Source organism: Mobula hypostoma, chromosome 11 (genome assembly GCF_963921235.1).
Source record: "Mobula hypostoma chromosome 11, sMobHyp1.1, whole genome shotgun sequence".
Taxonomy (NCBI): domain Eukaryota; kingdom Metazoa; phylum Chordata; class Chondrichthyes; order Myliobatiformes; family Myliobatidae; genus Mobula; species Mobula hypostoma.
Genome location: NC_086107.1, coordinates 83,649,800 through 83,661,946, shown reverse-complemented (window position 1 = coordinate 83,661,946; position 12,147 = coordinate 83,649,800). Strand labels below are relative to the sequence as shown.

Here is a 12,147-nt window from a genome sequence, read left to right as displayed (position 1 = left end):
TCGGGGGGACAGAGAGAGGGAGGGTCAGGGATCAGGGAGAGGGAGGGTCAGGGGCAGAGAGAGGGAGGGTCGTGGGGCAGAGAGAGGGAGGGTCGGGGCAGAGAGAGGGAGGGTCAGGGTGCAGAGAGAGGGTGGGTCGGGGGCAGACAGAGGGAGAGTCGTGGGGCAGAGAGAGGGAGGGTCGTGGGGCAGAGAGAGGGAGGGTCGGGGGCAGAGAGAGGGAGGGTCAGGGGGCAGAGAGAGGGAGGGTCAGGGGCAGAGAGAGGGAGGGTCGGGGCAGAGAGAGAGAGTGGTTCGAGGGCAGAGAGAGGGAGGGTCGGGGGGCAGAGAGAGGGAGGGTCGGGTCAGAGAGAGGGAGGGTCAGGGGCAGAGAGAGAGAGTGGTTCGAGGGCAGAGAGAGGGAGGGTCAGGGATCAGGGAGAGGGAGGGTCAGCGGCAGAGAGAGGGAGGGTCGTGGGGCAGAGAGAGGGAAGGTCGGGGGGCAGAGAGAGGGAAGGTCGGGGGGCTGAGAGAGGGAGGGTCGGGGGGCTGAGAGAGGGAGGGTCGGGGGGCAGAGAGCGGGAAGGTCGGGGGGCAGAGAGAGGGTGGGTCGGGGGGCAGAGAGAGGGAAGGTTGGGGGCAGAGGGAGGGAGGTTCGGGGGCAGAGAGAGAGAGGGGGTCATGGGGCAGAGAGAGTGTGGTTCAGGGGCAGAGAAAGGGAGGGTCGGGGGTCGGGGAGAGGGAGGGTCAGGGGCAGAGAGAGGGAGGGTCATGGGGCAGAGGGACGGAGGGTCGGGGCAGAGAAAGGGTGGTTCAGGGGTCAGAGAGAGGGAGGGTCGGCGGCAGAGAGAGGGAGGTTCGGGGGTCAGGGAGAGAGAGGGTCGGGGACAGAGAGGGTCAGTGGGCAGAGAGAGGGAGGGTCGGGGACAGAGGGAGGGAGAGTTGGGGGGCAGAGAGGGGAGGGTCGGTGGTCAGGGGAGGGAGGTTCGGGTCGGCAGAAAGAAGGAGGGTCAGGGGGAAGAGAGAGGGTGGTTCAGGGGCAGAGACAGGGAGGGTCAGGGGCAGAGAGAGGGAGGGTCGTGGGACAGAGAGAGGGAGGGTCGGGGCAGAGAGAGGGAGGGTCAGGGGCAGAGAGATGGTGGGTCGGGGGCAGACAGAGGGAGAGTCGTGGGGCAGAGAGAGGGAGGGTTGGGGGCAGAGAAAAGGAGGGTCAGGGGGCAGAGAGAGGGAGGGTCAGGGGCAGAGAGAGGGAGGGTCGTGGAGCAGAGAGAGGGAGCAGAGAGAGGGAGGGTTCGAGGGCAGAGAGAGGGAGGGTCGGGGGGCAGAGAGAGGGAGGGTCGGGTCAGAGAGAGGGAGGGTCAGGGGCAGAGAGAGAGAGTGGTTCGAGGGCAGAGAGAGAGGGAGGGTCGGGGGTCAAGGGGAGGGAAGTTCGGGGGGACAGAGAGAGGGAGGGTCAGGGATCAGGGAGAGGGAGGGTCAGGGGCAGAGAGAGGGAGGGTCGTGGAGCAGAGAGAGGGAAGGTCGGGGGGCAGAGGGAAGGTCGTGGGGCAGAGAGAGGGAGGGTTCGAGGGCAGAGAGAGGGAGGGTCGGGGGGCAGAGAGAGGGAGGGTCGGGTCAGAGAGAGGGAGGGTCAGGGGCAGAGAGAGAGAGTGGTTCGAGGGCAGAGAGAGAGGGAGGGTCGGGGGTCAAGGGGAGGGAAGTTCGGGGGGACAGAGAGAGGGAGGGTCAGGGATCAGGGAGAGGGAGGGTCAGGGGCAGAGAGAGGGAGGGTCGTGGAGCAGAGAGAGGGAAGGTCGGGGGGCAGAGGGAAGGTCGTGGGGCAGAGAGAGGGAAGGTCGGGGGGCTGAGAGAGGGAGGGTCGGGGCAGAGAGAGGGAGGGTCAGGGGGCAGAGAGAGGGTGGGTCGGGGGGCAGAGAGAGGGAGGTTCGGGGGGCAGAGAGAGGGAGGGTTGGGGGCAGAGGGAGGGAGGTTCGGGGGCAGAGAGAGAGAGGGGGTCATGGGGCAGAGAGAGTGTGGTTCAGGGGCAGAGAAAGGGAGGGTCGGGGGTCGGGGAGAGGGAGGGTCAGGGGCAGAGAGAGGGAGGGTCATGGGGCAGAGGGACGGAGGGTCGGGGCAGAGAAAGGGTGGTTCAGGGGTCAGAAAGAGGGAGGGTCGGCGGCAGAGAGAGGGAGGTTCGGGGGTCAGGGAGAGAGAGGGTCGGGGACAGAGAGGGTCAGTGGGCAGAGGGAGGGAGGGTCGGGGACAGAGGGAGGGAGAGTTGGGGGGCAGAGAGGGGAGGGTCGGTGGTCAGGGGAGGGAGGTTCGGGTGGGCAGAAAGAAGGAGGGTCAGGGGGAAGAGAGAGGGTGGTTCAGGGGCAGAGAGAGGGAGGGTCAGGGGGCAGAGAGAGGGAGGGTCGGGGGCAGAGAGAAGGAGTGGTTCGAGGGCAGAGAGAGGGAGGGTCGGGGGTCAGAGAGAGGGAGGGTCGGCGGCAGAGAGAAGGAGGTTCGGGGGTCAGGGAGAGAGAGGGTCAGGGGGCGGAGAGAGGGAGGGTCGGGGGTCAGGGAGAAGGAGGGTTGGGGCAGAGAGAGGGAGGGTCAGGGGCAGAGAGAGGGAGGGTCGTGGGCAGAGAGAGGGAGGGTCGGGGCAGAGATAGAGAGTGGTTTGAGGGCAGAGAGAGGGAGGGTCGTGGGACAGAGCGGAGGGTCGGGGCAGAGAGAGGGAGGGTCGGGGGTCAAGGGGAGGGAAGTTCGGGGGGCAGAGAGAGGGAGGGTCAGGGATCAGGGATAGGGAGGGTCAGGGGCAGAGAGAGGGAGAGTCGTGGGGCTGAGAGAGGGAGGGTCGGGGGGTAGAGAGAGGGAGGGTCGGGGTCTGAGAGAGGGAGGGTCGGGGGGCTGAGAGAGGGAGGGTCAGGGGCAGAGAGAGGGAGGGTCGGGGGCAGACAGAGGGAGGGTCGGGGGCAGACAGAGGGAGAGTCGTGAGGCAGAGAGATGGAGGGTCGTGGGGCAGAGAGAGGGAGGTTCGGGGGTCAGGGAGAGAGAGGGTCGGGGACAGAGAGGGTCAGTGGGAAGAGGGTGGGAGGGTCGGGGACAGAGGGAGGGAGAGTTGGGGGGCAGAGAGGGGAGGGTCGGTGGTCAGGGGAGGGAGGTTCGGGTGGGCAGAAAGAAGGAGGGTCAGGGGGAAGAGAGAGGGTGGTTCAGGGGCAGAGAGAGGGAGGGTCAGGGGGCAGAGAGAGGGAGTGGTTCGAGGGCAGAGAGAGGGAGGGTCAGGGGTCAGAGAGAGGGAGGGTCGGCGGCAGAGAGAAGGAGGTTCGGGGGTCAGGGAGAGAGAGGGTCAGGGGGCGGAGAGAGGGAGGGTCGGGGGTCAGGGAGAAGGAGGGTTGGGGCAGAGAGAGGGAGGGTCAGGGGCAGAGAGAGGGAGGGTCGTGGGCAGAGAGAGGGAGGGTCGGGGCAGAGATAGAGAGTGGTTTGAGGGCAGAGAGAGGGAGGGTCGTGGGACAGAGCGGAGGGTCGGGGCAGAGAGAGGGAGGGTCGGGGGTCAAGGGGAGGGAAGTTCGGGGGGCAGAGAGAGGGAGGGTCAGGGATCAGGGATAGGGAGAGTCAGGGGCAGAGAGAGGGAGAGTCGTGGGGCTGAGAGAGGGAGGGTCGGGGGCAGAGAGAGGGAGGGTCGGGGGGCTGAGAGAGGGAGGGTCGGGGGCAGACAGAGGGAGGGTCGGGGGCAGACAGAGGGAGAGTCGTGAGGCAGAGAGAGGGAGGGTCGTGGGGCAGAGAGAGGGAGGGTCAGGGGGCAGAGAGAGGGAGGGTCAGGGGGCAGAGAGAGGGAGGGTCAGGGGCAGAGAGAGGGAGGGTCGGGGCAGAGAGAGGGAGTGGTTCGAGGGCAGAGAGAGGGAGGGTCGGGGGGCAGAGAGAGGGAGGGTCGGGTCAGAGAGAGGGAGGGTCAGGGGCAGAGAGAGAGAGTGGTTCGAGGGCAGAGAGAGGGAGGGTCGGGGGTCAAGGGGAGGGAAGTTCGGGGGGGCAGAGAGAGGGAGGGTCAGGGATCAGGGAGAGGGAGGGTCAGGGGCAGAGAGAGGGAGGGTCGTGGGGCAGAGAGAGGGAAGGTCGGGGGGCAGAGAGAGGGAGGTTCGGGGGCAGAGAGAGGGAGGGTTGGGGGCAGAGAGAGGGAGGTTCGGGGCAGAGAGAGAGAGAGGGGGTCATGGGGCAGAGAGAGTGTGGTTCAGGGGCAGAGAAAGGGAGGGTCGGGGGTCAGGGAGAGGGAGGGTCAGGGGCAGAGAGAGGGAGGGTCATGGGGCAGAGGGACGGGGCAGAGAAAGGGTGGTTCAGGGGTCAGAGAGAGGGAGGGTCGGCGGCAGAGATAGGGAGGTTCGGGGGTCAGGGAGAGAGAGGGTCGGGGACAGAGAGGGTCAGTGGGCAGAGAGAGGGAGGGTCGGGGACAGAGGGAGGGAGAGTTGGGGGGCAGAGAGGGGAGGGTCGGTGGTCAGGGGGAGGGAGGTTCGGGTGGGCAGAAAGAAGGAGGGTCAGGGGGCAGAGAGAGGGAGGGTCGGGGGTCAGGGAGAAGGAGAGTCGGGGCAGAGAGAGGGAGGGTCAGGGGCAGAGAGAGGGAGGGTCGTGGGCCGAGAGAGGGAGGGTCAGGGGCAGAGAGAGGGAGGGTCGTGGGCCGAGAGAGGGAGGGTCGGGGCAGAGATAGAGAGTGGTTTGAGGGCAGAGAGAGGGAGGGTCGTGGGACAGAGCGGAGGGTCGGGGCAGAGAGAGGGAGGGTCGGGGGTCAAGGGGAGGGAAGTTCGCGGGGGCAGAGAGAAGGAGGGTCAGGGATCAGGGAGAGGGAGGGTCAGGGGCAGAGAGAGGGAGAGTCGTGGGGCTGAGAGAGGGAGGGTCGGGGGCAGAGAGAGGGAGGGTCGGGGGGCTGAGAGAGGGAGGGTCGGGGCAGAGAGAGGGAGGGTTGGGGGCAGAGAGAGGGATGGTCGGGGGCAGACGGAGGGAGAGTCGTGGGGCAGAGAGAGGGAGGGTCGTGGGGCAGAGAGAGGGAGGGTCGGGGCAGAGAGAGGGAGGGTCAGGGGCAGAGAGAGAGAGTGGTTCGAGGGCAGAGAGAGGGAGGGTCGGGGGTCAAGGGGAGGGAAGTTCGGGGGGACAGAGAGAGGGAGGGTCAGGGATCAGGGAGAGGGAGGGTCAGGGGCAGAGAGAGGGAGGGTCGTGGGGCAGAGAGAGGGAAGGTTGGGGGGCTGAGAGAGGGAGGGTCGGGGGGCTGAGAGAGGGAGGGTCGGGGCAGAGAGAGGGAGGGTCGGGGGGCAGAGAGAGGGAGGGTCGGGGGGCAGAGAGAAGGAGGTTCGGGGGGCAGGTAGAGAGAGGGTTGGGGGCAGAGGGAGGGAGGTTCGGGGGCAGAGAGAGAGAGGGGGTCATGGGGCAGAGAGAGTGTGGTTCAGGGGCAGAGAAAGGGAGGGTTGGGGGTCAGGGAGAGGGAGGGTCAGGGGCAGAGAGAGGGAGGGTCATGGGGCAGAGGGACGGAGGGTCGGGGCAGAGAAAGGGTGGTTCAGGGGTCAGAGAGGGGGGGGTCGGCGGCAGAGAGAAGGAGGTTCGGGGGTCAGGGAGAGAGAGGGTCGGGGACAGAGAGGGTCAGTGGGCAGAGAGAGGGAGGGTCGGGGACAGAGGGAGGGAGAGTTGGGGGGCAAAGAGGGGAGGGTCGGTGGTCAGGGGGAGGGAGGTTCGGGTGGGCAGAAAGAAGGAGGGTCAGGGGGCAGAGAGAGGGTGGTTCAGGGGCAGAGAGAGGGAGGGTCAGGGGGCAGAGAGAGGGAGGGTCGGAGGCAGAGAGAGGGAGGGTCGGGGGTCAAGGGGAGGGAAGTTCGGGGGGACAGAGAGAGGGAGGGTCGTGGACAGAGAGAGGGAGGGTGGGGGGCAGAGAGAGGGAGGTTCGGGGGTCAGGGAGAGAGAGGGTTGGGGGCAGAGAGAGGGAGGGTCAGGGGCAGAGAGAGGGAGGGTCGGGGACAGAGAGAGGGAGGGTCAGGGGGCAGAGAGAGGGAGGGTCAGGGGGCAGAGAGAGAGTGGTTCGGGGGTCAGGGAGAGAAAGGGTTAGCTGGCAAAGAGGGAGGGTCGGGGCAGAGAGAGGGAGGGTCAGGGGGCAGAGAGAGGGAGGGTCGTGGGCAGAGAGAGGGAGGGTCAGGGGCAGAGAGAGGGAGGGTCAGGGGCAGAGAGAGAGAGTGGTTCGAGGGCAGAGAGAGGGTGGTTCAGGGGTCAGAGAGAGGGAGGTTCGGGGGTCAGGGAGAGAGAGGGTCAGGGGGCAGAGAGAGGGAGGGTGGGGGGCAGAGAGAGGGAGGGTCGGCGACAGAGAGAGGAAGGGTCAGGGGCAGAGAAAGGGAGGGTCGTGGGGCAGAGAGAGGGAGGGTAAGGGATCAGGGAGAGGGAGGGTCAGGGGCAGAGCGAGGGAGGGTCGGGGGCAGAGAGAGGGAGGGTCAGGGGGCAGAGAGAGGGAGGGTCAGGGGCAGAGAGAGGGAGGGTCGGGGGCAGAGAGAGGGAGGGTCAGGGGCAGAAAGAGACAGTGGTTTGAGGGCAGAGAGAGGGAGGGTCGGGGGTCAAGGGGAGGGAAGTTCGGGGGGGCAGAGAGAGGGAGGGTCTGGGATCAGGGAGAGGGAGGGTCAGGGGCAGAGAGAGGGAGGGTCGTGGGCAGAGAGAGGGAGGGTCGTGGGACAGAGAGAGGGAGGGTCGGGGGGCTGAGAGAGGGAGGGTCGGGGCAGAGAGAGGGAGGGTCAGGGGCAGAGAGAGGGAGGTTCGGGGGTCATGGAGAGAGAGGGTTGGGGGCAGAGAGAGGGAGGGTCAGGGGCAGAGAGAGGGAGGGTCGGGGACAGAGAGAGGGAGGGTCAGGGGGCAGAGAGAGGGAGGGTCAGGGGGCAGAGAGAGAGGGAGGGTCGGGGACAGAGAGAGAGAGGGTGGGGGGCAGAGTGGGGGAGGGTCGGCGGCAGAGAGAGGAAGGGTCAGGGGCAGAGAAAGGGAGGGTCGTGGGGCAGAGAGGAGGGTTGGGGCAGAGAGAGGGAAGGTCAGGGGCAGAGAGAGGGAGGTTCGGGGGTCAGGGAGAGAGAGGTTGGGGGCAGAGAGAGGGAGGGTCAGGGCAGAGAGAGTGAGGGTCGGGGCAGAGAGAGAGAGTGGTTCGAGGGCAGAGAGAGGGAGGGTCAGGGGGCAGAGAGAGGGAGGGTCAGGGGGCAGAGAGAGAGGGAGGGTCGGGGACAGAGAGAGAGAGGGTGGGGGGCAGAGTGGGGGAGGGTCGGCGGCAGAGAGAGGAAGGGTCAGGGGCAGAGAAAGGGAGGGTCGTGGGGCAGAGAGGAGGGTTGTGGCAGAGAGAGGGAAGGTCAGGGGCAGAGAGAGGGAGGTTCGGGGGTCAGGGAGAGAGAGGTTGGGGGCAGAGAGAGGGAGGGTGAGGGCAGAGAGAGTGAGGGTCGGGGCAGAGAGAGAGAGTGGTTCGAGGGCAGAGAGAGGGAGGGTCGGGGGTCAAGGGGAGGGAAGTTCGGGGGGGGCAGAGAGAGGGAGGGTCGGCGGCAGAGAGAGGGAGGTTCGGGGGTCAGGGAGAGAGAGGGTCAGGGGGCAGAGAGAGGGAGGGTGGGGGGCAGAGAGAGGGAGGGTCGGCGGCAGAGAGAGGAAGGTCAGGTGCAGAGAAAGGGAGGGTCGTGGGGCAGAGAGGAGGGTCGTGGGGCAGAGAGGAGGGTCGGGGCAGAGAGAGGGAGGGTCAGGGGGCAGAAAGAGGGTGCTTCAGGGGTCAGGGAGAGGGAGGGTCAGGGATCAAAGAGAGGGAGGGTCGGGGGTCAGAGAGAGGGAGCGTCAGGTGTCAGGGAGAAGGAGGGTCGGGGCAGAGAGAGGGAGGGTCAGGGGGCAGAGAGAGAGAGTGGTTCGAGGGCAGAGAGAGGGTGGTTCAGGTGTCAGAGAGAGGGAGGGTCGGCGGCAGAGAGGGGAGGGTCGGTGGTCAGGGGGAGGGAGGTTCGGGTTGGCAGAAAGAAGGAGGGTCAGGGGGCAGAGAGAGGGAGGGTCATGGGGCAGAGAGAGGGAGGGTCGGGGCAGGGAGAGGGTGGTTCAGGTGTCAGAGAGAGGGAGGGTCGGCGGCAGAGAGAGGGAGGGTCGGCGGTCAAGGGGAGGGAAGTTCGGGGGAGCAGAGAGAGGGAGGGTCGGGGACAGAGAGAGGGAGGGTGGGGGGCAGAGAGAGGGAGGGTCAGGGGCAGAGAAAGGGAGGGTCGTGGGGCAGAGAGGGAGGGTCGTGGGCAGAGAGAGGGAGGGTCGGGGCGCAGGGAGAGGGAGGGTCGGGGCGCAGCGAGAGGGAAGGTCAGGGGACAGAGAGAGGGTGGTTCGGGGCAGAGAGAGGGAGGGTTGGGGAGCTGAGAGAGGGAGGATCGGGGGTCAGGGGGAGGGAGGGACGGGGGCAGAGAGAAGGAGGGTCAGGGGCTGAGAGAGAGAGTGGTTCGAGGGCAGAGAGAGAGGGAGGGTCGGCGGTCAAGGGGAGGGAAGTTCAGGGGAGCAGAGAGAGGGAGGGTCGGGGCAGAGAGAGGGAGGGTCAGGGGCAGAGAGAGAGAGTGGTTCGAGGGCAGAGAGAGGGAGGGTCGGGGGTCAAGGGGAGGCAAGTTCGGGGGTCAGAGAGAGGGAGGGTAAGGGATCAGGGAGAGGGAGGGTCAGGGGCAGAGAGAGGGAGGGTCGGGGGCAGAGAGAGGGAGGGTCAGGGGGCAGAGAGAGGGAGGGTCAGGGGCAGAGAGAGGGAGGGTCGGGGGCAGAGAGAGGGAGGGTCAGGGGCAGAAAGAGACAGTGGTTTGAGGGCAGAGAGAGGGAGGGTCGGGGGTCAAGGGGAGGGAAGTTCGGGGGGGCAGAGAGAGGGAGGGTCTGGGATCAGGGAGAGGGAGGGTCAGGGGCAGAGAGAGGGAGGGTCGTGGGCAGAGAGAGGGAGGGTCGGGGGGCTGAGAGAGGGAGGGTCGGGGCAGAGAGAGGGAGGGTCGGGGGGCAGAGAGAGTGAGGTTCGGGGGTCAGGGAGAGAGAGGGTTGGGGGCAGAGAGAGGGAGGGTCAGGGGCAGAGAGAGGGAGGGTCGGGGACAGAGAGAGGGAGGGTCGGGGACAGAGAGAGGGAGGGTCGGGGGGCAGGGAGAGGGAGGGTCAGGGGGCAGAGAGAGAGTGGTTCGAGGGCAGAGAGAGGGAGGGTCGTGGGACAGAGAAGAGGGTCGTGGGACAGAGAGGCGGGTCGGGGCAGAGAGGAGGGTCAGGGCAGAGAGACGGTGGTTCAGGGGGCAGAGAGAGGGAGGGTCGGGGGCAGAGAGAGGGAGGGTCAGGGGCAGAGAGAGAGAGTGGTTTGAGGGCAGAGAGAGGGAGGGTCGGGGGTCAAGGGGAGGGAAGTTCGGGGGGCAGAGAGAGGGAGGGTCAGGGATCAGGGAGAGGCAGGGTCAGGGGCAGAGAGAGGGAGGGTCGGGGGCAGAGGGAGGGAGGGTCGGGGCAGGGGAGGGAGGTTCTGAGATCAAAGAGAGGGAGGCTCTGGGGTCAGAGAGAGGGGTCTTCGGGGGCAGGGGGAGAGAGGTTCGGGAGCAGAGGGAGGGGATTCAGGAGCAGAGAGAGGAAAGTTCAGTGGTAGTGTGGGAGGTTCGGGGCAGAGGGAGGGAGTTTGAGGGGTCAGAGAGCGGGAATTTGAGGGAGAGGAGAGATGGGGCTCGTGGGAGGGTAGGGGAATCTTGGGAGATGGGAGCGGAGAGGGAACTTGGGGAGATGGGATGGGAAGGGTGGGGCAGATGGGGTGGGAGGGGAGGGGAGGGGAGGGGAGATGGATGGGAGGGGAGGGGAGGGGAGATGGGGTGGGAGGGGTTGGGGAGATGGGTGGGAGGGGTTGGAGAGATGGGTGGGGAAGGGGAGGGGAGCTGGGGTGAGTGGGGAGGGGAGATGGTGGGAGGGTAAGGGGTGGGGAGATGGGTGGGAGGGGATGGGGAGATGGGTGGGAGGGGTTGGAGAGATGGGTGGGGAAGGGGAGGGGAGCTGGGGTGAGTGGGGAGGGGAGATGGTGGGAGGGTAAGGGGTGGGGAGATGGGTGGGAGGGGATGGGGAGATGGGTGGGAGGGGATGGGGAGACGGGAGAGGAGATGAGATGGGAGGGCAGATGAGATGGGGTGGGAGGGGAGATGGGGTGGGAGGGGAGAGTGAGGTTACAGAGATGGGAGGGAGCGGTGAGGAGGTAGGTGTGGTGAAGGGAGAGACTGGGACGACGCGAGAGCACCGTGGGAAAGAGCAATGACGAGACCGAGGTTCAGCGCCCGGATCGGAGACCGGGTCCGGCTTGGCGCCCCCACCCCACTGAGCTCACCTCCTCGGTGGTCTGTCCCTCGGCCGCCACCTGGCAGGTGCGGAGGGCCGTGATGTCTCGGAAGAGGCCGCCGAGGCGGACGGCGCGGACGTAGTGCGTGCCGAAGGTGCGAAGGAAGCGGCGGTAGAAGAAACCGGGACCGCTCCCCTCCCCGTGCCCGTTGTCCCACCGCCCGTCCCAGCGCCGGGGCAGCCGGCGGAGCAGTTGAACGAAGTGCGGATGCAAGGGGGGCCGCTCTCCCAGCACGGCCCGGTACAATTTGCACTCCATCTCTTGGCTGGAGAAACTGTAGCGGTCGGTGGCCTCCCGTTTCCGGCCGAAGGACGACGTCTCGGACTGCTCCCCCGCCACCGTCACCCGCACTCCCGAACCCGGCCGCGGCTTCACGTCCAGCCCTGCGCTCCAGGAGGAGTCTACCCCGGCCGACTGCGACGCCGACAGATCCTCGGCCGAGTCATAGAGGGTGGAGCGGAGGTGGTAGTTGCAGTTCGTGTCGGTAAGCCAGTGGGCGACGGCCCGGGGCAGCCGCTGGACCTGGCCGTTCATCAGCGAGTTGCGGCAGACGGTGCAGGAGCCTCGGCTTTGCCAGCTCCTCGTGTCCACCGCCCAGGCCCCCGTGCTCCGCAGCCCAACCACGTCGAAGCCCTCGCCCAGCAGCTCCATTCCTGGCACCGGCTTCTTCTGCCGGCACTCGTTGGCAGTGGCCACGTTGCAGATCGCCCCGCTCGGAGGGGTCCCGAGGAGGAGTAAGAGGAGCAGTGGGAGGAGGGGGGAGCCCATCGCCACCGGAGCTAGCACGTCTGACAGAGACCTGCAGGGCAGACGGAGAGGGGTGTGGGTGAGAGAGGTCAGTGTGGTCAACACCCGGTCCCCGGGGTAGGGGGAAAGGATGGTGCGCCCGATGCCCGGGCCCGGGAGTATGTGGCGATCAATTATTATCTATAGCAATCCCGATAGCCTGGATTAAATCCCACCGTGGGGATCTGTTATTCTATATATAAACCCCACCCAGCCCCTGGGTTAGATCCCAGCCTGTAACCCACTCCCAGGAATCTGTTATTCTATATATAAATTCTGAACCCCTGGATTAGATCCCCGCCCATAAACCGTCCTGGAGATCTGTTACTCTACGTATAAACCTCCCGAACCGCGGGATCAGATCACAACCTGTAACCCACTCCCGGTGATCTGTTATTCTATATGTAAACCTTTCAAACCCCTGGATTAGATCCCAGCCTGTAACCTACTCCAAGACACCCTATACAAACACCCTAAACCACTCATTCCTCTCTCATTTGGGGGGGGCGGATTTTTTCCTGCCGCGCTCCCACTGTTGATTTGTTTTCTCGCGCTCTGCCCTGTCTTTGTCCACCTTCTCTCTCTCCCTGCCTGCCCTCCTTATCTCTCTCCTCCCACATACCCCACTCTCTCCATTTTCTCTCACTTCCCCCTCTCCACCACTCCTTCCCTCACTATCCCTACCTATCCCTCTCTTTCTCCCCCTCTCATAGAAACATAGAAAATAGGTGCCGGAGTAGGCCATTCGGCCCTTCGAGCCTGCACCGCCATTCAGTATGATCACGACTGATCATCCAACTCAGAACCCTGTACCAGCCTTCCCTCCATACCCCCTGATCCCTTTAGCCACAAGGGCCATATCTAACTCCCTCTTAAATATAGCCAATGAACTGGCCTCAACTGTTTCCTGTGGCAGAGAATTCCACAGATTCACCACTCTCTGTGTGAAGAAGTTTTTCCTCATCTCGGTCCTAAAAGGCTTCCCCTTTATCCTCAGACTGTGACCCCTCATTCTGGACTTCCCCAACATCAGGAACAATCTTCCTGCATCTAGCCTGTCCAATCCCTTTAGGATTTTATATGTTTCAATAAGATCC

At 65.9% G+C, this 12,147-nt stretch overlaps 1 protein-coding gene across 1 annotated transcript in view; it reads right to left on the bottom strand.

Moving 5' to 3' along the window:
- The window catches only part of LOC134354335 (perforin-1-like), a 46,582-nt gene that overhangs the window by 19,582 nt on the left and 14,853 nt on the right, over positions 1-12,147 (bottom strand). The window contains exon 2 of the mRNA XM_063063270.1: positions 10,253-11,063. Within this exon, the coding sequence (XP_062919340.1) occupies positions 10,253-11,032 (780 nt within the window). The 5' untranslated portion in view covers positions 11,033-11,063. The remainder of the gene's footprint in view (positions 1-10,252; positions 11,064-12,147) is intronic.